This window comes from Bos grunniens, chromosome 5 (genome assembly GCF_055505025.1).
Source record: "Bos grunniens cultivar Pamir isolate PY7600 chromosome 5, Bosgru_T2T1.0, whole genome shotgun sequence".
Lineage (NCBI taxonomy): Eukaryota > Metazoa > Chordata > Mammalia > Artiodactyla > Bovidae > Bos > Bos grunniens.
The window spans coordinates 115,232,360-115,258,758 of NC_141169.1; the positions used below are offsets into that span (position 1 = coordinate 115,232,360).

Consider the following 26,399-nt stretch of genomic DNA (forward strand, 5'->3'; position numbering starts at 1 on the left):
AGTGGTGGGGGAGGGCCAGGTAGCCCCTCCTTTCTCAGAAGGGGCAGTGACATCAGAGGTGGGTTTGGGATTAGGGACTGGGAAACACGTCCCAGGGTACCTCCCTGGACTCTCCGGGGCGCTCGGATTACCTTGGAGGGGAAGGGAGGCTAACTGTTGTCACAGGCATTGAGTATCTCCCTGCCCTCCCACAAGACGGGGGTGGGGGCAGGCTCCACTGGGGCAGTCCCCTCCCCAGGGTCCAGCACCTGTGCTCCAGGGACCTCCCCTGGGGATGGGACCTCACTGGCTTCTTCTGAAGCAAAGTAGGAGCCAGAGGAGGGGGCGTGCGAGGGTTCCCTGCCCCCACCTTGGTGGATCTGGGAGTGGATCTGGGGGCCTGGGGGCGTGGGGTCACCAGCCCAACCACCCCAGGTCCCTTTCCTTGCCTCCCCGCAGTGACAGTCCACACTACCTGGCCATGCAGCTGGCCTCCATTGCCGATGAGATGGAGCTGAGGTTGCTGCTGCCCCAGTTCGTTGAGCCCTTCTGGATGACCATGTACAGGTGACAAGCCCCACTGGGCCGAGGACGCCCGTAGACCAGGGCTGGCCCCCCGCAGCTCCACTCCCGGTTGGGGGGCAGCCCGGAGCCCAGAGCCACCTAGTCCCTGGAGCTGTCCTGGGCCGCAGACCCCAGTGCCCTCCTCTCCCCGCTATCCTCAAGCCAAGATAGCCCCTTTCCAGAAGAGTCTTGACTGAAGACGACAGGAAGTGCTCAGGGAGCCGGGATGGAGCTCCGTGCCCAGCATTATGGGCAGAGCCTTCTGCATGGGGGTGGGGGTCCTTTTGCAGGAGGACTCAGCTGCCAGCATTTGCCAGCTTCCCTCCAGGTTCTCAGAACCTCGTAGACTTGCCCGGGTGAGACCAGAGACAGCCTTGACTACCGAAGACCAGGATGCAAGCTGGCAGGGTGTCTTGGTGTCCAGGGAAGCAGCCTGCCTTAGAGGGGCCCGGGTTTCTCTCGGAACACGACTCCTCTCGCACCGGCCTCTGGGAGCCCATGAGCGGTGGGGCGTCGCCCAGCTCCCAGGACGCAAGTCCAGATCCCCACCGGGGTGAATTTAGAACCAGAGGGCTGGGTGACAGTCGGTGGGAGGGGATAGGCCCTCTCCTGCCCAGTGGTCCCCTGTGGGCCACCTCTTGCCCCTGTTCCTGTGTAACGGCCCTGCCCCCTTTTCTGTCTTGCAGCTTGTTTTTCCCCTACAGCCACGTAGGGCTCAGGGATGTTCTGAGAAGCTTTATGGCTGCTTTCACCAACCTTAGGGAGAACCGAAGGCTCTGGAGCTTCCTGACTCTCAGGGACCGGGTAAGCGAGCCTTGAACTCCTGACCTTGATTTCCATCCAGTGAGTGGTGACTGCTCTGGAGTGGCTGCTTGGGGCTCACCCTCTATGGATGTCACTCCTGACTGTCTCGTCTGGCCTGCTCCCCACATCTTCTGCCACTGCCTGGTCCCCAGGGGCCTCTGGGTTTGAGGCTGTGGCTCATGGGCTGGATGCACGCATCTGCTTCCTCATCTGGGCTGTGTTTTTCCCCCTCTGCCAGGAATTGCCTTCATCAGGCAGACCGGCTGCTCACAGTTGCCTCTTGTCCCGGCGAGCAGCTTTCCGGACCCCTCCCCTTCCCTCCCCATCAGTGCCCCAGTCCATTCTGTCAATATCACACGGGTTTTCCTGGCAGACCAGCAGCCCTCAGTGGGCCGGCCTCCTCTCCTGCCGCCTCCTCAGGGCCATGGTCCTCTCCTGCCCCTCCCGTGTTTCCCATCTTTCCGGTCACCCCGTCCCAGACCCCCTCAGTTCTTCCTGCAGCCCCCACGTTACCCGACGACTCCCCACACCACCCCCATTCCCACCCTTGCCTGGCTGGCTCCCCGTGTCCCCAGGGCAGGGGGTTGAACGGGCGGGCCTCCTGCCAACTGGAGGTCCTCACCTGTCGCCACCTTCATCCCACAGGTGTCGCCCAGCCTGTGGCCCGAGCTGGCGCTGTCCCTGCTGGTGGTGGCGATGCTCAGCTGGGGGTGCCGCCCCCACTGACCGAACTGCTGGTCAGTGTGGGGGTGGGGCTGGCCCCTCCCTCTCGACCACCACCCTGGCGGTGGCCCTGTTTTGGTGGTGTTGTCTTTTAACTGTTTTCTGATGATGATTTTTTTTTTTTTAATTTAAACTCTGAGTGCTGGGACACTGAGGTTCATACTATTTTTTTCCTTTTTTTTTTTTGTAAGAGAAATGAATTTATTATACCTCTGGGGTCGTTACTGGTTAATGACCTGCTCTCCCGGCGCCAGCCTGCTCTGCGGTGGCCTGTCCTGGGACGGAGCCTCCCTCTCACGGGTTGGTCGAACAGGGGGCGGCGGGGGGAGTGCTGGTCACACCCCCGTGTCTGGGATGCCCGTGGCACAGAGAATCTGCTGGAATAGATTTCTGCGGGGCGAGGAGAGCTCAATAAAATGTTGGTTTCCAGCCAGTCTCTGGTCCTCTCTGGGGGTCGGTGGGCTGCATCCTGCCGGAGGGGTGTGGGGAAGGCAGGGCGTGCCCGGGTCACCAGGGCACCTGCGGTCCCACCCGGCTCCCAGCTCCTTCCTGCACCTTCCACGGCTGGCGTGCTGTTTGGCCTGCACGAGCTGGATCACTCCCTCATCACGTCTCGGTGCTTGAAGCCTGCTGTTCGGGATACCTTCCTCTGGGCTGTCAGTGCCTCTTACAATTGGGCCATCTGCCCTCCTTGTGTCCGCTCATCCAGGGCTACCTGCTGGGGATCCTCATGTCCACAGGGTGCAGAGAAGCTGCTGGGCAGGGGCGCCGGGGCAGGAAGCCAGGCTCCCACCCTGCGGGCTCAGCCCACCCCAGACCTGACCCAGGGCAGCTTCTAAACCCTGAGAGGGGGCCCTCTTTCCTCTGGTGCTGTCTCTCCACACCACCTCGTGCCAGCCCTGGGCTGGGGTGAGCCACCTTCCAGCTCCCCCACCCCCGTTCCATTCCCCGGCCCTCAGCATCTTTTGCAGTCTCATCCTCCACCCCCGCCAGGACTCAGGGATGGTGAGTCTTTGCTGACCCTCACTCCGCCCTGGAGCTGACCCAGCAGGTGCAGCTACCCCCTGCCTTCCAGCAGGCTGGTCAGACCCTGCCCCCTCCATTCTGCCCACACCCCTGCACACCTTCCAACCCTCATTCCTGAAGGGACCGCCACGCCCCCAGGCCTTATGCTGCAGCTCCCCAGGGTCTGGCCCTCCACGGCTTTGAGGCCTGACTTCACTCCCTTTCCTGTGAGGTGTCACCATGTCAGGCCCCGAGAACCTCATGGTGGGGCTGGGGAGTGGAGCCCAGAATCTCCCAGTTCCCAGGCAATGGCTGGGATGCCCCATCTGTGCAGCTGGCTTTGTCTGGAGAGCTCACTCTCCATCTCAGACTGGTACCAAATTCCCACCAAGCTTGTAGACCCGGGAGTGACCAGAGGGCTCAACCTGTGTGATCTACTGACTCCAAGGCCCAGGGACCCACTGTAGAATGGCTAAGGATGTGGTAAGGCCAAATCCAGAGGTGCTTCTTCCAGGAAGTCCTCCTGGCTTGCTCCATCTTGAGCTCTCAGGACAAACTGCCCATCCAGCTGTGTAACCCATGTGGATGCCCATGGCTTTCCAAGGAGTTTGGGGCTCCTCAGAGGAGAGAGGAGCCGGAAACATCGTATGGAGCCTCTGGATGTGGCTGATGCTAGATGGGGTGTGACTTTTCCCTGCGCGAATTCAGGGATACTGTTTGCCAGGGTCATCCTGTCCTGGGGTTTGCAACACTTTCCACCCGTGGCACCAGGAGCCCCCACTGTACTACATCAACCGCTGGTGTAGGTTCTGGGGATGTAAAGAAGGCACGGGTCCCTGGCTCAGATTTCACAGTCTCTTTACGGAAGAAAAAGAAGCACAACCATCAGCTAAGAGTATTGTCCGGTGTGTGCTGAGGGCACCAGGGGACTGAGAAAACGCCGGGGCCTGCAGAGGGTGAGATGCGTCCTCTCCAAGGAGGGGCTGGGGGAGCTGGACTGCAGTACAAAGGCCCTGGGGCGGGGACAGGCCGGGGCGCGGAGGCAGACCGGCCAGCGTCGGCCCCACTGTGTCTCCTGGTTCACACCAGCCCAGGCGTGCCTGCCGCAGCTCTAGCTCCTACGTGGCACTTGACCTTCTGAGCTGATGCAGATCCAGCTGTGGAGGGCCAGCACGTCACTCCCGTCCACCTGGACAAGCCCCCCTGATGGGGGAAACTGAGGCTCAGCGGCAGGGGACTTGACCGAGGTGGCCCAGACTTCCATCACCTCAGGATCCTCCAATCCAGTCAGATTGGGATCCAGAGTGAAATCCGTTCTGGCTGCTCCACGTGCCAGAGCTGAAACTGGTCTCAATCTTGAGTCCACAGCAACATCAGAGATGACTCTCCAGTGTCCAAAAGGGAGAGCCAGAGGCTTGTCCCAGTCAGGCAGAGGGCAGGGGTGACATGTGGTCACCCACTGGCCACATGACTCCTCGGGAATTTCCACACAACACCTCCCACCCCCCATCTCCTGCGGCAGGTCTCTGGCAGGCCCCAGGGCACCGCTGCGCACACAGTGCACACGCAGACCACCGAGGGCATGGTGCCCCTTCCCAGGCAGATCCGGGGAGTCAGGTGGCTGGAAAGAGAAGCACTCCAAGCTTCTCCACTGACATGGGGTCCAGAGAGGTGGTGGCAGGTGTGAGTCCCACCTCAGGGTGAGCGAGAGCCCTCAGACCAAGGACAGTGCTGGCATCGTCCCCATGGGGGCAGGAGCTGGCCAAGGTCCTGCCGAGAAACAGGATGCAGGACCCACCGTGGTCCTGGGCCCTCACCCCAGAACAACTCCTGTAGCTCCCCGCACAATCTGCCATCTCTGCAGGATTCAATTGGAGGTTGGGGGGGTGGGCAGGGAGAGGGCCCACCCACCCCCAACCTAGGGCTCCTGGAGTAGAGGTGGAGCCCAGCCCACTGCGCCTGTGATGGGGGAAATGGGCCCGGAGGCAGGGGACTTGACAGAGGTGGCCCAGACTTCCATCACCCCAGGATCCTCCAATCCAATCAGACTGACATCCAGAGTGAAACCTGCTCTGGCTGCTCCACATGGCAGTTTCCACAGGAGCAGAGGAGCTGAAACCGGTCTCAATCTTGTGTCCACAACAACACCAGAAATGATTCTCCAGTGTCCAAAAGGGAGAGCCAGAGGCTTGTCCCTGTCAGGCAGAGGGCAGGGGTGACGTGGTCACCCACTGGCCACATGACTCCTACTGGGCGGCCCCTGAGACAGACAGTTGCGCCCAGAGGAGCAGTGAGGCCTGCAGCCTGGATGGCCCACCCTCCACCACCCACCTGTGGGGCTGTGCTCCTCAGAGCTGCCCGAGGCACAGCCAGATGCCTGCGCCTGGACTGGTCTGTGGAGACAGCATGGTCTCCCAGGCTGCCTGTTACTGAAAGCTGTCAGCCAAGGGGGTTCCAGCAGACTCAGCAATTGTTTACAAAGTAACGAGGGCTTCCCTGGGGGCTCAGTGGGAAAGAATCTGCCTGCCAGTGCAGGAGATGGGTTCCATCTCTGCTCCAGGAAGATCCCACGTGCCCCAACTCCTGAGCCCACGCCCTGTATCTTAGAGCCTGAGCTCCCCAACGAGAGAAACCCCCGCAGTGAGAAGCCCGCACACCGCAACTAGAGAAAGCCTGGGCAGCAGGAAGACCCAGCACAGCCAAAAATAAAATACATAAAACACAAACTTAACAAAGTACTTTGTGAAGATTCGAAATTCTCTAACCAAACAAAGGAGATCCAACCAGTCCATCCTAAGGGAAATCAGTCCTGAATGTTCATTGGAAGGACTGATGCTGAAGCTGAAACTCCAATCCTTTGGTCACCTGATGTGAAGAACTGATTCTTTGGAAAAGACCCTGATGCTGGCAAAGATTGAAGGCAGGAGGAGAAGGGGACGGCAGAGGATGAGATGGTTGGATGGCGTCACTGACTCAATGGGCATGAGTTTGAGTCAACTCCGGGAATTGGTGATGGACAGGGAGGCCTGTTGTGCTGCAGTCCATGGGGTCGCAAAGAGTCAGACACGACTGAGCGGCCGAACTGAACTGAATAAAACAAAGTTTGAAGACATAGTTCTTCATTGTGCTCCAAAGAGCATGCAAACCTAGGCCCCAGTGAAACGAGGGTCTGCGGCAGGGATTCTCAGCCGTGGGAGGGCTGTGGGCTGAGGACACAGGTGGGCGTGTCTGGAGTCACAATCCCCAGAAATGCGACTGCCATGGAATCGCTAGGGGCCAGGACAGCGGCCCACGAGCACGCGACTGTCCCACACAGTGAAGACTGGTTCTGCTCAAAGGCCAACGGCACTCTAGTTGAGAAACAGAACTAAAAATGAGAGACCCTTCGGAGCCTGGGGTTTGCAGATACAAAGTACTACACGTAAAACAGATAAACCACAAGACCATACTGTGCAGCACAAGGAGCAATGCTCAGCGATCCTGCGGTTAAACCATATGGAGAGGAATACGAAAAAGGATGTATATATTCATGTGTGTAACTGAATCACTTTGCTGTACACCAGAAATTAATTCAACGTAGATTAACTAGACTTCAATTACTTAAAAAGAGACACCCTACCCAGGGTTTGACATATGCCTACAAGATGGTGAAGTTTAAAGACGAGCTCAGACACTTCATCCCCAGTGAGATTTTCCCAGTATCACTGTGTAATGAAAAAACCACCCCAGAAGGTGAGAACTGATCCCATTTAATACTGAATTAGGAGCGGGGCCCTGTGCCATGCTCTGGTGTGGTGCAGGTTGAGGATAAGCTCGGTGGGCGGCCCGAGCTGGACTCGGCCCTGGGCACACAGCAGGCACTCGGTGACTGTGGTCAGAAGGGGTGACACGGGAGTGGGGGAGGACGCAGGGCTGCCCTCCCCACGCGCTCCTGCCTTGCTAAAGGGCCTTTTTCCCCACCAAGGCAGAGGCCACTTGCTCCCTGGCATACAGTAGGCACTCGATGCTTTCTGCTGGGTAAGTAAACATACGGGGCACCATCTCCCAACTGCTGAGTGATGGGGACCGAATGGCTGCCAAAGCCCGCTGGATCCTAAAGCCCTTTGGATTCAGGGGCAAAGGAGCTAAGGTTTTGGCTGCATCGTATCCAGAGGAGGCTGGGCCAGCAGAGTGAGTTTGGCGCTGGCCTCAAGCCATGGCCCACGGCGCCCACACGGCAGCAGGCCAGGCTTTCCGGGGCCTCAGAACACTCCTGCCTACGGAGCAGCCACCTGAGCCCTGGGGAGGCGACGTGAGCTGCCCAGGAGGCGGGGGTGGAACCCACAGGTCTTCACAGAATCAGCACAGCTGCAGCTCCCCAGCACTCAGACATGCTGGGGAGAGACGGACACCGGCATGTGAAGAAACACTCGTTTCTAGTGCTTTCCACAGGGCATTCAAAGCACCTCCTGCTCACGTGGAGGCAGCGGCCTGACAGGAAGGCCAGGCTGGGCTCAGCCCCCCAGAGCCCGAGTCCTCCTCGGCCGTGGCCCGTCCACACCAGGGCCCGCGGGAGGCCCTACAGGGGCTCCTCTGGGTCCTCGCCGGCCTCCAGCACCTCCACGTGGCTGTAGGACCTCCAGGCCTGCAGGTTACAGCTCCTCAGGATGGCGCCCAGCTGCTTCCCAGGCCCCACCTCGAACGTCTGGGGGAACGCGGTGCCCTTCCTCCTCTCGTATATGGCGTGCATCGTCTGCTCCCACTTCACCGGCGAGACCACTTGCTGCGCCAGCAGCTTCTGGATGTGTTTGGGATGCATGTATCTGTTCCCATCGACGTTCGAGTGCACGGACACCAGGGGCTTCTTGACATCAATCGCCTTTAACACTTGCACCAGGGGCTCCACGGCCGGCTCCATGAGGCGGGTGTGGAACCCACCGCTAACCGGCAACATCTTGGTGCGTCTGAAGTGATACTTAGAGGAATTCTTCTGGAGAAACTGCAGAGCCTGGAAGAAAAAAAGGAGGTTTAAGCCAGCGAATCTCAGGGGAAGAAACACAGCGAGGGGGGTCACCTCTGACTGATGCCGTCAGTCCTCCGTAGAGAATATGCGTCTCTCTACATTTCACCCCGCACAGTTGCAAAGTCGGTGTCCCGGAAGCCCTTCTGGCCATTCGCACGCCCCACCTCGGCAGGTGACCACCCTATGCCTGAGAGCCAAGGCCAGGAAACGTGGTCCTGTCCCAGCTCCGTCACCCAGCTCGGTGGCCCCAGGCAAGTCCTTGAATTTCTTTTATTCCATCCGTGAAATGAGCACAATTTCATCTACTTCATAAGACTGCTGGGAAGTAACCAGACAGGAGTTATGAAGGGATCTGATACACGACAAAGCGCTATCTAATCCTGCTACTCCTCGTAACTGTTTAAGCTTGTTTCCTTGTTACTCCGTAAACTTCAAGATGACAATTCAGGAGGCTCCAAGTCTCATCTCACAATCCAGGGTCTGAAAGCTCTCATTTGGTGTTTCTCTACAGAAGACCAAAGCTCTCCTTCCCTGCAGCCCGAAGCCACTCCCTGAAGGCTCCTCCGTCCAGAGGGGCCTCTGGGACTAACAGGCCCAGACTCAGCACCACAACATACTTGGCAAATCTCTTTGAAATGGTGTATATTCTTAAGATATCCTGTGCCCTCAGGACACAGCCCAAGGCCTACAACCCTGACAGCCCTTCCCTGGGATCTAGCAAAGGGCTTCCTAGGCACTAACCCGTCTGCTGTGTCCCTCCAACCTGATGCCACCCATGGCCTGCTCAGAAGCTGGGCCAGCTGCTCCTGAAGACTCAAGGAAAGTCACAGTAGCTGAGTGACCTTGGGAAATTTTGCTTTACTTCTCTCTGCCTCAGTTTCCTCAACTGTAAGAAAGGGGATAACAATAGTAGTTATCTCAGGACTATGATAAGAACCATGCCTGGTATACAAGCTCTACAGAAGGGTTAGCAATCACCGCCTTCTTACCAAGCCCTGGGATTGGTAACATGAAAAAATATAGCAGGGTAGCTCTCTGTGCCCCCAGAGGGTAGGAAGGGTTAATAGTTAATGTTTTCAGTTGGATGGTGCTCGTCCGGCCCGCTCCGAGGGCCCTGCCCTGCAGGAGTGCAGCCTCTGGCTCATCAGAGGTCACCAGCCTGTGCCCTGAGCCTGTCTATTCCACACCAAGGTCACTTAGCTGTCTGAGCCCTGGAGCAAAGCCACGTGGAGCAGAGCCTGGCACAGCGAGCCATCACGGAGGGTGGCCCACGCGTGTGGGCGGCACGGCGGGGTCTGGCCGTCACTGCAGCAGAGGCCAGCCTGACCTGGAGCTCCCAAGACCACTCTCCGTCTGTCTCCACCACCCTGAGGGACGTGCCTTCGGTGCCTCCCCACAGAGGCCTCTTGGACTGCACAGCCCAAGCCCTTCCCCCCTCGCCTGCAGCTGTCTGATCACCGGCCTCTGGAGACAGCTACTCAGTGGCACTTCCTGCATCACTGCTGGGTCTAAGCCTTTCCAGGGGAAGTCTCTGGACTCACCCCACTTGAGTTGTAGCAGGAGTCAAGGCCACAGTCCCAGGGTCCAGAGGGTCCTGTGGCTGGTGCTCAGCCCAGGCCCGGGTCTAGCAGAGGACAAGCTGTTCCACATGCACCGTTGGGAAGGGCTCCGCTGCCCAGGTGACCTGCCCACACCTGAGCTCTTTGCCACAGCACTTCCCGCGGCACCAAAAGGCTGAACCTGGGGAGTCCGGAAGTCGCCACCTGGACTGATGCCCGCCCACCTGTCTGGGAGCCCGAGAGGGAAACGCCTGCCCCTCCTGGCCCATGCCGGGCTTTCTTCCAAGGCTACCCATGGGAATGAACAGCCAGCTCCGTGATGAGCTTGGGGCCACTGCAGCTGGTCTTCCCGTCATCTCAGAACGGCCCCAGGAGGAACCCGCTGGCTCTCCCCGGTTCAGAGGAGATATAGAAGGACCCCTGTACACCGACCGGCAAGGCCTTACCAAGGGGAGGAGCCCAGGGCGGTTGAGAGGAGAACGGACGTGAGCCCTCCTCCCGCCTCCACCATCACGGGCGCTCTGCCTCAGCTTCCTGCAGCTGAGCCGCCCTGCTCAGAGCATAGGACTGACTGCGAGGACTGGATGGCTGAGCGAGGACGGGGCACCACCGGCCTGACTTCTGCACCCCTCAGGCCCCAGCCAGGCACACAGCACAGAGCCGCCCCTACTGCTCGGGGCGCCTCTCGGCCTGGGGCGCCCCTGCTCTTGGCAACCCCATCCTCTGTGCAGTGCCTCCTGGGCCGCCTCCTTGGCCCATCTGGTAGCCAGCCTGACCCCTACGGTGTCCCGAAACCTGGAGTCTTCTGTTCACAGCTGCCTTCCTTTGACAGCAGGAACCCTGGCTGATCCCTCTGTGTGTCCTCTGCCCGAGAAAGGATGTTGGCAGTGAGTGGAGGATGGACAGAGGAAAGTGTGCAAAAACAGACACCTCAGGAAAAGTAGAGCAACCCAGCAGGAGGCAGCTGCTCCTCTGAGGAAGCGAGGGGACGGGAGGCCGCGAGGAGGCCAGAGCGTATCACAGGGAGGCCCTGGAGATGACCTGGTTCAGCCCCTTTACCTTCCACATGGGCTGGCGATTTGCCCGGGGTCCTGTCGTCCCTCATCATGGGAGCACGTGGCAGAGTGGGGACAGTACCCAGCTTCCCTCTGGAGTGCTCGCTCCACCACAGACACGCTGGCCCTCAAACACTTCCCAAGACCAGGGCTAAGCAGAGCACCTGTTAGGCTCGGTGGGCTCCCAGGTGTGCAGTCAGTCCCACCTTCTGCACTGGACTGGGTTCTAGGAAGGCTGCTCCCGCCAACACCAACCTCCAGGTGTCCTGAGATCACCCTGCAGTCAGGAAAGAGGTAGTTGGACACCTCACACACGGGGTTCTCTATGCCCCGAGTCTTGCAGTGTTCCTGGGCTTCCAGACAGGCGACGGTGAACTTGGACTGACGCTGGCCGAGGACGGACAACATGCCACTGGGCACGGCTTCCGAGGCTTCCTGCATGGCCTCAGCTCGAATTTTCACTGCATACAGACCTATGCGGAGAGAAGTGCATTTGGAAAAATCAGGGCACATGATCGAGAAGGGAAGCCCAGAGCTGAGAAACAAAGCACAAATTCCACAAACACTGGAGACACTGGTACTGGTATCCATCACCAGTCCACAAGCTGCCGCTCTAAGGATCTGAACTGCACAGAGATGGTCCCCCAATCATCAGAGAGCAAGGCACAGTCCCTGGCACAGTACAATGAACCCACGGAGCTTCCTGCCTTAGAGCTGGCTGGTGCAGGATGGGGATTCTTAACCAGGGTGATTTTACCCCCAGGGCGGTATCTGGAAACAGCTTTTGATCATCAGGGGGGTGGCGGGTGCTACTGGCATCTGGTGGGCACAAGCCAGGGATGCTAGTCAACAGCCTACAATAAACAGCCCCCCAAGTAAGAATCATCTGGTCCAAAACGTAATAGTGCTGTTGGAAACCCTGGCACAGAGTGGAAAGGAAGAGACTTTGAGCTGCATCGCTTAAGGGAAGTCATGACCTCCTTCCAGGTCAAATTTTTAGCTAGTACAATGAAGATAATAATTATAGCCTGCCTGAACTGTGTGAAAACTGAGAACTACAAATTATTTCAGAGAAACGGTGCTGAGCAAGGAAAATAATTAAGAACCTCTAGATGCCTGGAATGATGTACAAACAAGCATCTGAATTTTAATAACATAATTGTTGTAAATCAAGCATGACTGCCTTCACTGGAGAGCTGGATGCTGGCAAGACAGATGAGCTGGAGAGCAGGGCTCCCAGCTCAGTGCGGCGCCAGTGTGAAGTGGGAGGACGGGGCTGTGTGCCCGGGAGGCAGCTGCCGTGGTCGTGACGCAAGAACGGACTGAACACGGTTCACAACAGCCAGGACACGGAGACAGCCTCAGTGTCCACAGGGGAGTGGGTCAAGAAGGCGTGCGCATATATACAAGGGAATACCACTCAGCCGTGAAAAACAGTGAACACAAAGCCGTCTGCAGCGGCACGGATGGACCTAGAGATTATCACGCCAAGTGAAGTGAGTCAGACAGACAGATACCATACGATACCAGTTACACGTGGAACCTCAAGTACGACACGGGGGCCTTCTCTGCTGACCCAGTGGATAGGCACTCGCCTTCCAGTGCCGGGGACGCGGGTCTGAGCCCTGGTAGGGGAACTAGGATTCCACATGCCGAGGGGCGACTAAGCCACAACTAGAGAGAAGGCCATGCGCTATAACAAAGAGCCGACACAGCCAAAAATAAATAAAATATGAAAACAACAACTAAAAAAACCCCCAACACCAATAACATGCCTCAGGTACGGACTCAGATACACAGCAGACTACTTGTGGTTGCCAAGGGGGAGGAGAGGTGGGGGAGCAGGTGATTGGGTGTTTGGGATTAGCAGACGCCAACTATTATGCACGAGGATATATACTCAATATCCTGTGATAAGCCATAATGTAGATGAAGATGCAAAGGTACATATGTATAACAGAATCACTTCACTCAGGGGCAGAAATGGACACAACGTTGTAAGTTCACTATACGTCAGTAAAACGTGAAGAAAAAAGACTGGGCTGGATTCAGGCTACTGGACAGCATCGCCCTGGCCCTGGGCCTGCTCCCTGGCGGGGAGGAGATGACCAGACCAAGAAGCAGGTAAGGGACGAGTCCAGGTTTGACGGGACGACAGGGTCAGAGGAACAAACCCTGCGCCCTTTCTCTCAGCACACCTCCCTTCACCCAGCACCAAGTGCGTCTGTGCTGGAGCTTCAGCCCCTTACACGAGCAGAACTATGGAGCAAACACGTTAAGAGCCTGTGTTAGGAGGCAGGAGAGAGCACACAGCAATGTGGAGACCCTCCCGAGCAGGCATTAAATAACAACGGCAAATTGTCAACCGAAAAAACACGTCAATAATTCTGCAAATTATGTATACGTTAAACTATATTTCTATAAAATATCTTTATTAGGATGTAGAAATATGAGAAATTTTTTCACTTTCTTGACCAGGATTTCTTTCTATAATGCTTTTTAAAAAAAGAGGTGAAATTCACATAAAATATAACGAGTTTTAAGTGCATAAACGCAGCGATATTTGTTGTATTCAGAATGTATAGGACTTTCCTGCTGGTCTAGTGGTTAAGAATCCACCAGCAAATGCTGGGACACAGGTTCAACCCCTGGTCTGGGAAGATTCCACTTGCTGTCAGGCAGCTAGACTTGTACGCAATGACTACTGAGCCCGCGCTCTAGAGCCGGTGCTCTGCCCCGTGAGACGCCTGTGCGCCCCATCTAGAGAGAAGCCCCTGCTTGCCATACCTGGGGAGAAGCCTGCGGGCAGCAACAAAGACCTGGCACGGCCAAAAAAACCCTTTCCATCAGCCCACAAAACACCCCAAACCTAGAGCAATCACTCTCCATTTCTCCCTCCCTCCACCCCCAGTAACCTCTAATCAGCTGTCTCTATGAGTGTACGCATTCCGGACATTTCACAGAAAAATAAGTGAGCTTCGTGTCTGGCTTCTGTCACCTAGCATGTTTCTGATGTTCATCCATGCTGCCACGTCAGTATTTTATTTCTTTTTATGGCTGAATAATAATCCACTGGGTCGAGCTACCACAATTTGTTTATCCACTCATCTGATTATGGACCTTTGGATCATTTCTACCTTTTAGAAATGAATGTGAACACCACTGTTGCACACATCTGTGTGCAAGTGTTCCAGTGTGGACATGTGCTTTCCTCTCTTAGGTACAGGCCTGTGAGCAGGGCGACCGGGTCACACGGCAACTCCATGTTTAACCTGAGGACCCACCAAACTGTTTCCACAACGGCGGCGCCGCTTTATCTTTCATCAGGGTGTGGAGAAGGAAACGGCACCCACTCCAGTGTTCCTGCCTGGAGAATCTCAGGGACGGGGGAGCCTGGTGGGCTTCCATCTACGGGGTCACACAGAGTCTGACACGACTGACACGACTTAGCAGCAGCAGCAGCAGTGAGGTTCCTACATACTTGCCAACACTTACTATTTTCCTCTTGTGTTTTAAATTAAAGCCATCCTGGTGGGCATGAAGTGGTACCTCACTGTGCTTTTGATTTGTATTTCCCTAATGGTTGGTGGTCTGGTATTCCCATCTCTTTAAGAATTTTCCACAGTTTGTGGTGATCCACACAGTCAAAGGCTTTGGTATAGTTAATAAAACAGAAATAGTTGTTTTTCTGGAACTCTCTCGTTTTTTCAATGATCCAACGGATGTTGGCAATTTGATGTCTGGTTCCTCTGCCTTTTCTAAGTCCAGCTTGAGCATCTGGAAATTCATGGTTCATGTACTGTTGAAGCCTGGCATGAAGAATTTTAAGCATTACTTTACTAGCATGTGAGATGAGTGCAATTGTGCGGTCGTTTGAGCATTCTTTGGCATTGCCTTTCTTTGGGATTGGAGTGAAAACTGACCTTTTCCAGTCCTGTGGCCACTGCTGAGTTTTCCAAATTTGCTGGCATACTGAGTGCAGCACTTTCACAGCATCATCTTTCAGGATTTGAAATAGCTCAGCTGGAATTCCATCACCTCCAATAGCTTTGTTCATAGTGATGCTTCCTAAGGGCCACTTGACCTCAACATTCCAGGCTCTAGATGAGTGATCACACCATCATGATTATCTGGGTCACGATGATTTTTTCTGTATAGTTCTTCTGTGTATTCTTGCCACCCTTTCTTAGTATCTTCTGCTTCTGTTAGATCCATACCATTTCTGTCCTTTATTGTGCCCATCTTTGCATAAAATGTTCCCTTGGTATCTCTAATTTTCCTGAAGGGATCTCTAGTCTTTCCAACAAACTGCAAAATTCTTAAAGAAATGGGAATACCAGACCACCTGCCCCACCTCCTGAGAAATCTGTATGCAGGTCAAGCAGCAACAGTTAGAACTGGACACTGAACAACAGACTGGTTCCAAATTGGGAAAGGAGTATGTCAAGGCTTATATTGTCCCCTTGCTTCTTTAACTCATATGCAGAGTACATCATGCAAAATGCCAAGCTGGATGAAGTAAAAGCTGGAATCAAGATTTCTGGAAGAAATAGCAATAACCTCAGTTATGCATATGACACCACACTTATGGCAGAAAGTGAAAAAGAACTAAAGAGCCTCTTGATGAAAAGTGAAGGAGAGTGAAAAAGTTGGCTTAAAACTCAACATTCAGAAAACTAAGATCATGGCATCTGGTCCCATCACTTCATGGCAAATAGATGGGGAAACAATGGAAACAGTGACAGACTTTATTTTTTTGGGCTCCAAAATCATTGAAGATGGTGACTGTAGCCATGAAATTAAAAGACTCTTGCTCCTTGGAAGAAAAGCGATGACCAACCTAGACAGCATATTAAAAAGCAGAGACACTATTTGCCAACAAAGGTCCGTCTAGTCAAGGCTATGGTTTTTCCAGTAGTCATATATGGATGTGAGAGTTGGACTATAAAGAAAAATGAGCGCAGAAGAATGGATGCTTTTGAACTGTGGTGTTGGAGAAGACTCTTGAGAGTCCCTTGGACAGCAAGGAGATCCAACCAGTCCATCCTAAAGGAGATCAGTCCTGGGTGTTCATTGGAAGGACTGATGTTAAAGCTGAAACTCCAATCCTTTGGCCACCTGATGCAAAGAACTGACTCATTTGAAAAGACCCTGATGCTGGGAAAGACTGAAAGCAGAAGGGGACAACAGAGGATGAGATGGTTGGATAGCATCACTGACTCAATGGACATGAGCTCGGGGAGTTCATGATGAACAGGGAAACCTGGCGTGCTGCAGTCCAAGGGGTCGCAAAGAGTCGGACACGACTGAGCAACTGAACTGAACTGAATGACTGTAATGTGATGACTGTGATGTCACACATCTTGTCGTGTACTCATTGGTTCTTTGTAGATCTTTAGAGACATGTCTATTCAAGTCCTTTGTACTTAACTGTAAGCAAAATGTTTACCTGTTTACACACAAAAACCTTAAGAAATGAAACTGATCTCGAGATCAAACACTGATTTATTCTCTTTCACTTAATGAGTATCTACTGAGCGTCTACCACATGACAGGCACTGGAGGTACATGACTGGACTAAGAATGCACACGAACAGTGGGACAGACAGAAGCAAGGCGCTTTCACAAGACTACGAGGAGAAAGAAATTCCCTGATAAATCCTTCAAGCTTCAAATCAGGTGAAGTCTGGTCCTCAGGTCCCACTGTCATCCCCACCCATGTGTCCCCTTCTCTAACCCCTGAGTAGGTCCAGAATTGTTTCTGGTGGTGCCCCTTGTCCTCAGTGGGCCCAGCAAGACAACACCCCATGCATAAAATCAATGCCCTTCCCGGGTACCTTCAGAAAATTCCATGGCCCCAGCAAACACTAGGGCTGCAAATTCTCCCACACTGAATCCAGCAGCAGCAACACAGTTCTCAATAACCTGCAGGGACAGATGCAGAAGAACATGAGGCCAAGTTCTCAGGGGAGTTCAGTCTGGGGCTCTGCACTCGTGAGCTGACAGTGTTCAGTGGCTCAGTGAGCCGGGTGCTGCTGGCCTGGTGCTCCAGCTAGAGGAGACACACTGAAGTGGTCTCGACCATCTCTGACCAGCCCGTTACCGATGCAGAACTTCCCTGGCAGGGGAGGTCAAACCCTGCCACTGGACTCCGTGGTTACGCTGTGACTCCAACCCAGGGCTCTGGATTCTCCTGCTTCTGCCTCTCAGGCCGACGGAGACAGAGGGCACCGAGTACAGAAGGTAAGCGCGTGCCCTTCAGAGTCACAGAGAGCAGGACTTGATGCTTAGCCTGGGAGAGTCTCCTAACCTCCTTGCCTCAGTTATCTCATCTGTGAAATGGGCAGAGCTCAACCTACTCCCACAGGGTTGCTAAGAGATAATTACATGGAGATAAGGCCTCTAAATCACTCAGCACAGACCTGGCCCAGGATAAACACTGGATGAATGCTATTATCACGACTTCACAGGACCCCTTAAGCTAATTACTATCTCTGCCGTCCTCTTTCCCCATCCATAAAATAATGCTACCGACCTCACAAGGTTGCGGTGAGGATGAAATGGGGTAAAGTTCTGTCTTAACATGTTTTGGTATTAAATCATCCCACAACTTCAAGTGAAGGGATACATTCATCATCTTCTCAACGACCCTTCATGAACGAAGGTTCATCCTTCTAAAACTGTTTAGTAATTCATTAAATGATTAAGGATCACTTACAATCGAAACCTGGCCCTTCACTCCCTTCACACACCAGGCAATTTTCACAGTATATTTTATTCTCTGTTATCTATCTCCCTGAAGGAGATCCAACCAGTCCATCCCAAAGGAAATCATCCCTGAATATTCATTGGAAGGACTGATGCTGAAGCTGAAACTCCAATGCTCTGGCCACCTGATGAAAAGAACTGACTCATTGGAAAAGACCCTGATGCTGGGAAAGACTGAAGGCGGGAGGAGACCAGAGAGAATGAGACTGGTTGGATGGCATCACCGACGCGATGGACATGAGTTTGAGTAAGCTCCGGGAGTCGCTGATGGACAGGGAGGCCTGGCGTGCTGCAGTCCATGGGGTTGCAAAGACTCCGACACAACTGGGCGACTGAACTGAACTGATCTATCTCCCTGCCCTAAAACGCAGCACCGATCCTCGGTTTGCTCACGCCAGTTTATCTCCTGCGCCTACAACAGCGCCTGGCACAGGTGGGACCTCAGGAAGGACCTGCCAAACCGAAGTCGGACGCCACGAGCCCGACAGGAGGGAGCCCCAGGACTCACCGCGGGCTGCAGGTGATGTAGTTTCTCCACGGCGGCCAGCGAAGCCACGAAGACGGCGGGCTGGCAGTGCACGGTGCGGTCCAGGGCCTCCGGCGGCCCGCGCAAGCTCAGCTCCAGCAGGTCGTAGCCGAGCACGCGGCGGGCGGCGTCGTAAAGCTCGCGGACGCGCGGGTAGCGGAGCAGCCCGCGGCCCATGCCCACTACCTGGCTGCCCTGGCCGGGGAAAAGCAGCACCGAGCACTGGCCCGGCTCCCGCCGTCCCGCCGCCGCCTGCGCGTCCTGGGATCCTCCGTCCGCCGCGGTCGCATCTCGCAACAGCGCCGCCACGTCCACAGCAGCCGGCGGAGGCCGCGGGCAGTTCGAGGAGCCGCGGCGGCCGCTCACGCTTCGGGCCCAGGCCCGGGCGGCCCGCGCGACCCGGACACTCATGGTGAGGGAACCCGGCCCTCACGCGCGTCTCCGGGGCGACCGAGGCCCGACTTCCGGAGGCGCGGCGCGGTCCTTGATATATTTCCCGCCGGGCGGGCTGAGGCACCTCCGGGGAGAAAGGTTCCGCGGGTACCAATTCCCGCCCAGGCTCTGAAACTAGTGGGCTCTGGGGATCCGAGGGGCACGTGCTTATTTAAACCTGCGCGGGAAAGAAGAAGACACCACACCGCACCCTGAGCCCTCACAAACATTTTTGGACTAAGCAACGTAACGCAATGTAATAGTCAACCTGCTGCTGCTGCTAAGTCGCTTCAGTCGTGTCTGACTCTCTGCGACCCCATAGACTGCAGCCCACCAGACTTCCGCGCCCCTGGGATTCTCCAGGCAAGAACACTGGAGTGGGTTGCTATTTCCTTCTCCGATGCATGAAAATGAAAAGTGAAAGTGAAGTCGCTCAGTGGTGCCCGACTCTTCGCGACCCCATGGACTGCAGCCTACCAGGCTCCTCTGTCCATGGATTTTCCAGGCAAGAGTACTGGAGTGGGGTGCCATTGCTTTCTCCAATAGTCAACCTATCGGTGGACAAGTGCTTGAAACACTTCCATGTATTGTATTTGATTAACCCCACTGCTGTGCTCTCTTTTATATTAATAATTCCTACAGCCCAGACACACTGTAAGCTTTCAGTAAACATTTGTTACATTGGACAGAGCCCTGGATATTTTTCAGATATTAGCCTGTTTTAATTCCTCACAGTAACGCTATGAATGAATGAAGCAGGGCAAAGGCTAATAGAGGATGAGATGGTTGGATGGCATCACCAACTCAATGGACATGAGTTTGAATAAGCTCCGGGAGTCACTGATGGACAGGGAGGCCTGGCGTGCTGCAGTCCATGGGGTCGCAAAGAGTCAGACACAACTGAAGAACTGAACTGAACGCTATGGTAAATAGGTGCTATTTTTATCCTCAATTTATACATGTTGTATCCCTGAGTTGGGAAGATCCTCAGGAGAATGCAAGGGCTACCCCCTCCAGTATTCTGGCCTGGAAAATTCCATAGACAGAGGAACCTGGTAGGCTACAGTCCATGGGGTCACAGAGTTGGACACAACTGAGCGACTTTCACTTTCACTTTTCACACAAAGTCTCAAAGGTTGAGTGGCAGATGGTTAGTGACAGAAGGAGGACTGGAGATTGGGATTATCTGGTTTCTGGGTGGTGGTGCCAGACTGGGTTAGAGAGAATCTAATTCTGAACTCACCTGTATCTACACCCCTTTCCTCCCCTGCCAGCCTCTAAGGAGCTCTGGACACACACACACACACACACACACACATCTCAGACTGAGAAAGATCTAGGTGGACTCACATCATCAAATCTCCCAAGTGGGTTTGTCCTGAGAAAAGAATCAGATGAGCAAAGACATAGGTCTTAGGACATGTGCAGGCCCCTTGCTTTTGACACAGAAAAGATGGAAATGAGGTGCATATCCAATTAGAGGTGATTAGCTAATGATGGTAAGTCCATACAATGCTGTGTCCTCAAAGATGTGGAAGAGATGTTCAGGTTAAGACATGAACAGAGGACATGCTGCCCCCAGAAGCCCATCAACCCACAAAAGAGGAATCTTTTAAAGACATAAACTGTTGGGGGCTGGCGTGAGGCACTCCGCCCATGGCAAAGGTCATGAGGAAGGAGGCTCGACATACGCAAAGGCGGGATGGAGCCTCAGGAGTCCCCCTGGAAATTCTCGAGCATCTACCCCCATAACCAGAGCCTGCCTACTTTACTACTTTGTGCTCTCACCTACACCTCTGACTTTACGGGGGGCTGTCCCCCACCACCTCTTTCGGAGAAGGAGTTAACTTAGAGCTCCAGTTAATAATAATTCCTGGGCGTGATAGGAGTGTTTCAACCTACAAACTCCTCTGAAGGTTCTCTAGCCTGCCTGACAGGCTTGTCCGGCCACATGTGATTGTTCACAGCCTCCCAATCGTGAGAGGCACGAGGTGCTTTAAACCTTCTAAAAACAGGTTCCTTAGAAAAGTTAGAAAACCATTAGTATAAGTATAGTGGGCTGATTAGAAATTGTATTGGTGAAGGGTTTTTCATTTGTTGAGCCAATGTTTGTTGCTAAGACTCCACATCCCCTGCCCTTACACACATTAATGAATATATAGAAGAAATAAGTATTAACCTTTGATATAAATCACATTAGACCTTAGGCTAAGTAAATTCTTTCCTTAACTAAAACCCACTACACCCTCACCCTATAGGAATGTAACTTTATTTGGGTGGCGTCTGTTTTAAGAATAATCACCCTTGGAGAAAAAATTGTTCTGGTTGACTGACCACTGTCACAAGGAGAGGGTCGTAAATTGTCAGCAGGCCCCCCTGGCCAGAAGATGATGTAACACCCCTAAGACCTCTGTATACATTTGTGTGAAGCACCTGACTTTTGCTGTCCCCGCATGACTTTTGTATAACATCTCAGTGTATAAAAACAGACTCTGGAAAACAAAGAATTGGGATCAGTTTCTCAAAATACTGGTCTCCCCATGTCACTCTCTCTCTCACTCTGGCTGAGTCTCCATCTGGAGCTCGGAACCCGCCATGCTTACTAATTATGCCTGGGCTTCTAAGATCCGACCGGGGAGGCCTCAGTGTCTCCTCTCCTTCGGGAGAACGGAAGGACGCCTGCGGCCTACGTAAGTGTTGCAAACTTCTTGTCTTGAAGTTTTATTGGTCTCCTGCGTAAACCAAGCTACTCAGCCTCTTTTCTCCACTGAATTTTCCTACTGAGCTATCCTCATTCTATTACTCTTTATATCTTTGATGAATATTTAAATAGTCGCCAACGCCGTCCGTCTCCCCTTCGAATACCCTGGATCAGCCGGGGCTGGACACAAAACAGAGAGAACAGGAAAGGGGGCCCTAGCAACAGAATCTCTTCCAGCTAGAAAGCAGGATGCCCAGTATTACCTGATTTAGCAGACTGCAGACAGCTGAGAGCTGAGAACCAGCCCTTATTCATACAACAGAATTCTCAAATGCTTAGGAACTGGCAGCGGTAGCCACTTGTAGATCTAAGGGTTAAAAAGGCTGAAATAAAGAGAACTATTTGAAGGTGTCTTTGAAGAGGACAGATCTTTAGATATCTTTCCTGTCTCTACCTCTCCCTCATTCTGGCAAATTCTTAGTTCTGCTAAAGGCTGGGCAAGCAGGGGACAGGGGTAAATGTGAGGACTGTCCCGGAACAGTGGATACTGACTGCTGAATGCAGAGATTCTGCCCATGCTCTCCCCAGCTGGGCTCCCAGAATTGTTCAGCCAGACCCCTACCCTCCAGGCAAGAGCTGGAGGGCCTTTGGAGACTGTGACCAGTCCAAGAGGAAAATCCTGAAGATACTGACGCGGATGTCCCTGGTGGTTAGTGACAGTGGTTAAGAATCTGCCTTCCAATGCAGGGGATGATGGTTGGATCCCTGGCTGCCACAATCTAAGATTCTTCAAGCTGAGCAGAGCTACAAAAAATAACAACAATGCATAGGAATCAGAGACTATCATGAGAAAAGAAAGTAACTCTCTGAAGAAAGCTGCCCTTGAGCCTGCGTGCCACAACAGAAGATCTCACAGGCTGCAACTGAGACCTGACAGCCAGAAATAAACAAACAAATATCTAACAAATAAATGAGGATACTGACAGACCAGGAAGTTACCGAACAGCCGCCAAGTTCAACTCACAGTGAAGCTAATTCAACATATACCATGTGTAGACTTATTTTCTTTTTTCTTCTAATCATGAGCAGCCAGCCAAACATCCTCAAACATCTGAGGAAAGCCTCTAACATACGGAAAAATAAATAAATAAGACAGCGGCAACGTGGGAATTCCCCGGTGGCCCCGTGGTTAGGGCTGGGTGCTTTCACTGTTGTGGTCCATGCTCAGTCCCTGGTGGGGATTGAACCTAAGATTCTGCAACTGGGCAGTGTGGCAAAGAGTAAAAAATAACAACAATAACAAAAATAAATAATAGCAACAGGATAAAATAAAAAATAACACAGCGTGTCCTCTGTTCATGTCTTAACCTGAACATCTCTTCTGCATCTCTGATAGGAATCAAGGACAATCTTGAGAGAAGAAAGTAATTGTTTTAAGAAAATTACCCTTGATAACTGAGAGGTAAGTGAAGCCATTGCGTCAATGAAAAAAAAAACAGGAAGTTGTTTTTTTTTTTAAGAACATTCAGAAAACAAACAAACAAACACGCAAAAAAACAGTGCCTTGGAAATAACAAATAAGACAGCAGAATTTTAAAAAAATCAACAGAGGGATTTCCCTGGAGGTCCCTTGCTTGAGGCTCCATGCTCCAATGGAGGGGGCACTGGTTTGATCCCTGGTCAGCTAACTAAGATCCCACATGCAAAAAAAAAAAAAAAAAAAAATTAAGTAAAAAACTTAGGGACTTCCCTGGTGGTCCAGTGGCTAAGCCTCCATGATCCCAGTGCAGGGGACCCAGGTTCGATCCCTGGTCAGGGAACTAGATCCCATATGCCACAACTAAAGAGTTTGCATGCTGCAAGTAAAGACCTGGTACAAATAAATAAATAAATATTTTTTAAAAAAATTAAAAAATCAATAGAGGGCCAGGAAGAGAAAGTTGAAGAAACTTCACAAAAGTTTTTCCTTTTTCTTTTTTTTTTTAAAAAAGCAAATTCTGAGAAGAAGAAAGGAAGTTAGAAACCAGCCCAGGAAGTCCAGGATTCTGAGTAACAGGGATTCAAGAAAGAGAAGTGAGAAGTTGGAGGGAAGGAAACCAAAACTTTAAAATTCTGAAAAAATAAAGGATATGAACATCCCAAGAGCTGGCACCATGGATGAAATTAGACCCACGTCGAGGAGTTATCAGTATAGAATTCCAGAACTCTGGGGACGAAAAGCTTAAAACTGCCCATGAAGAACAAAACAGGTTTTACACAGAAAGGCTCAGAATGCAGAAGGGCTTCAGCTGGCTCATCAGTATGTCCTCATGATGCCACGGGGCAAGGATCTCCGACTTTGAATTGTCACTCAGTCAAGCATCCTTCAAGTCAGCCATGGGATAGAACTCAAGATCTCCGAAAAGGTACCTCCTCTGCTGTGTTTCTTTAGACTGCCTCCTGGAGGTTTCCCTGGTGGTCCAGTGGTTAGGAATCCGCCTGCCATTGCAGGGGACACGGGTTTGATCCCTGGTCCAAGAAGATTCCCCATGCCATGGAGCAACAAAGTCTGTGCACCACAGCTTCTGAGTCTGTGCTCTAGAGCCCATGCTCTGAAACAAGAGAAACCCCACAGTGAGCAGCCAGAGCACCACAACTGGAGAGAAGCCCCGGCTCACCGCAACCAGAGCGAGCCTGTGCAGCAGAGAAGAGCCAGCACAACCAAGGAAAAAAAGCCGAATATCCGGTGAGCCTGGCCTAGGCTCGCGCCCACCCTTGGCTGTCTTGATCACTGTCTGATGAACCCTTTTCTCCCCTCCATGTCCTGCTGCCTGGCTCCGTGAAGGACACTGTTCCGCCTCACAGAAGTGTCCGCAGAAGTGCTCCTGAGATCTGCACACAGGCGCAGTGAGCTCAAAAGCGAGAAGACAGACCACCCATGCCTCTGACTGCTTTGTACTGAAAGTCTACAGCGCCGCCTGCAGTACCTGCTGATAGGGCCGCCGCACCCCGGCCTTGCCCTCCGGCTGCCCCAGAGGACTCTTGTCAACGCTTAGGGAGGCTGAGGCCAGTCTGTGTCCCAGAGAGTTTCACCTTCCCAGGGGGTCTTCCTCTGGCCTGGCCATCATGCCCACTCTCTCTAGCAGGCGAATCAGTATAGGGCTGTTTTATATATGTTTCTGTTTGTTTGAAACAGTCCACAATTAAGAGAAACAATGCAGACAAATGTTTGATGAAGTAGAAAGAGGTTTTTGATTTATTGTAAGGGGAAGAAAACAAATTACAGAACCAATGACTGTACAGCATGAAGGCATTCTTGCAAAGGAACACATGCCTATATGCTTAGAAAAAAGCACAGGAAGACTCTAAGTGTTCACGGTGGGTGATGGGAGAGTAGGTGACTTTATTTTTTTTCCTTTTGCTTATATTTTCCAGTTCCTTTGAATATGAATTACTCATGTAAGAAAGTAAACACACAGATAAAACAGAGGGAAATAACTGCATCTGAATCATACTTTGAGAAGCCGAATGACACAGTGGTTAAGAATGCAGGCGCCTAACCGACTGGCAAGCAGGGTGACCCTGTCACCTCTCTGAGCATTCTCTGGGATTTGGGAGGGTGTTTTCCATGCCTCCTTCCTGGACTGACTGGGCTTTGCTTGTGTTGGAGCCGTCAGTCTCGGACACGTCGAGTTGCCCAGGATGAGGGGAAACGTGTGCACAGGCATGCAGGTGGCACGGGTCAGGGAGTCGGGGCCTTGAGCATCAAGGGAAAGGCTTGGACTGGATCCTAAGGCAGTGGGAGCCACAGAGGGTCCTGAGCCGGGGTTGGGGTGGGGGCATGGAAGGGGCAAGAGAGGAGCTGGGGGCCAGCTAGGGAGGACAGCAGACCAGGCTCAGGTGGGGTCTCTGGGATTGGACAGAGGGAGGCGCAAGTTAACGGGAGGCTTCCCAGCACGGGAGGGGCACCCACATCTCATCTGGACCCACGTGTGAATCCCTCGGGCAGCCACTGGCCCTCTGCAATGTAGGGTCTCCTCTATAAAAAAGGAGGGGCCGGGTATGTTTCTTCTGCCCCCCCACCCCCCGCCCCTGGCCCTGGTGTGCAGCAAGGGTTTGGGAGTGGACATCTCTGCCTACCAGGAGGCTCCCCTGTGGGCCTGGAGCCCCGCATGCATGCCAGGCTGGGCGGGAGGAAAGCTGCGATGCCTACCCCCACGGGGCTTCCGGGGCAAGCCACCAGGCACCTCCTTACAGGAAGAGGGCCAGGGCTGGCAGCTCACTGGGAGGCGTGGCCAGATCCACTTCATTAGAAACAACAGCCGCAATGCCTGGGCCCTGGTACTTTGAAGGATCCAGAAAAATGTAATTTCTTTTAAAATCAGAAGAAAAAGATGAAGAGAACGTTATCCTTTTTTCATCCTTATCTTTAGATCAACACAGTCAAAGGCTGCCCTTGAAGGCAGAAATGCCAGGGCCTAGGAAAGTCAGACCCCAGCCCTGGGGAAGCAGGCATAATTGACCTTGTCCCCCGCTTCCCTGCCTCTAGTGTCCAGTGTGGGCAATTGTGGTTCGGCCGTCTAGGGGGCCCTGCCAGGCCAAGTTTGCCAAGGGGGCCAGGACAGGCCTGGGGCTGCAGTCATTAAGCAGCACCAGCAGATGAAGAGGTGAGGTGCTCAAGGTCCGGACCTGAACATGCTGTCTCATCAGAGTGACCCTGGCAAACTGGAGGCCACCTCTGGGCTGTGATGCTCACTGAATGTCCAGCGTCTGTGGTCTCCTGTATTACCACCTGGCATCCTCCTCAGTCCCGCCATGCTGGGCCCATTTTACAGATGAGGGGATGGAGGCTGAGCAAGCCAGCCACAAGGCAGCTAAGCCCAGACTCAAGAGTGCAGCTCTGGCTCCTGTCCTGGGGTGATAGCTAAAGGAACTGGGTGCTCCTCCGGAGATGGGGGCCCAGGGCGGCTGTGTAGGAAGCTGTTTAAGGTTCTGCCATCAGGCGACTGCAGTTCCCCTCTTGCCTCTATCGCCCCATTTTACAGACGGGAAAAATGAGGCTCAAGAGGAGAAGGGACCTGCCTGCAGTGCCGGCTGAGTCGGCGCGGCGCGGCGCGGCGCGGTGGCCATCGGGGAAAGGAGCAGCGGCCGGGAGACCCGCTCGTGCCCGCGCCCGGGGGAGGCGGCGGCCGGAGGCGGGAGCGCCGGGACCCGCTGGGCTGTGGGCGGCGCGGCCCGGGCTTCCAGCCAAGCCGGGCGGGGCCGGGAGGGCGGGGCAGGGCGGGCCCCGGGAAGGGCTGCC

At 53.6% G+C, this 26,399-nt stretch overlaps 2 protein-coding genes across 7 annotated transcripts in view; one reads left to right on the plus strand and one right to left on the minus strand.

Annotated features, from left to right (window-relative positions):
• Positions 1-16,195, plus strand: part of BIK (BCL2 interacting killer) — a 38,813-nt gene extending 22,618 nt beyond the window's left edge. For 2 of the 3 annotated variants that reach the window (XM_086403175.1, XM_086403177.1), the window contains exons 3-5: positions 439-546; positions 1,230-1,347; positions 1,993-2,503. In XM_086403175.1, coding sequence (XP_086259301.1) covers positions 439-546; positions 1,230-1,347; positions 1,993-2,073 — 307 coding nt within the window. In that variant the 3' untranslated portion in view covers positions 2,074-2,503. Of the gene's footprint in view, positions 1-438; positions 547-1,229; positions 1,348-1,992; positions 2,504-13,911 lie in introns of those variants that run through there. The other variant, XM_086403176.1, reaches the window with a different exon arrangement.
• MCAT (malonyl-CoA-acyl carrier protein transacylase) lies at positions 5,803-18,428 on the minus strand. 4 transcript variants are annotated; one of them, XM_086403171.1, is made up of 4 exons: positions 17,968-18,428; positions 16,529-16,616; positions 10,947-11,164; positions 5,803-8,062 (listed from the first exon to the last, which is right to left on the minus strand). In XM_086403171.1, the coding sequence occupies exons 1-4, from the start codon at positions 18,394-18,396 to the stop codon at positions 7,634-7,636; spliced, it is 1,164 nt and encodes a 387-aa protein (XP_086259297.1). In that variant the 5' UTR covers positions 18,397-18,428; the 3' UTR covers positions 5,803-7,633. The 4 variants fall into 4 exon arrangements, with proteins under 4 accessions (XP_086259297.1, XP_086259300.1, XP_086259299.1 ...); XM_086403174.1 differs by having other exon boundaries at positions 10,898-11,164; XM_086403173.1 differs by having other exon boundaries at positions 10,856-11,164.
• Between the last annotated feature and the right edge of the window lie 7,971 nt (positions 18,429-26,399).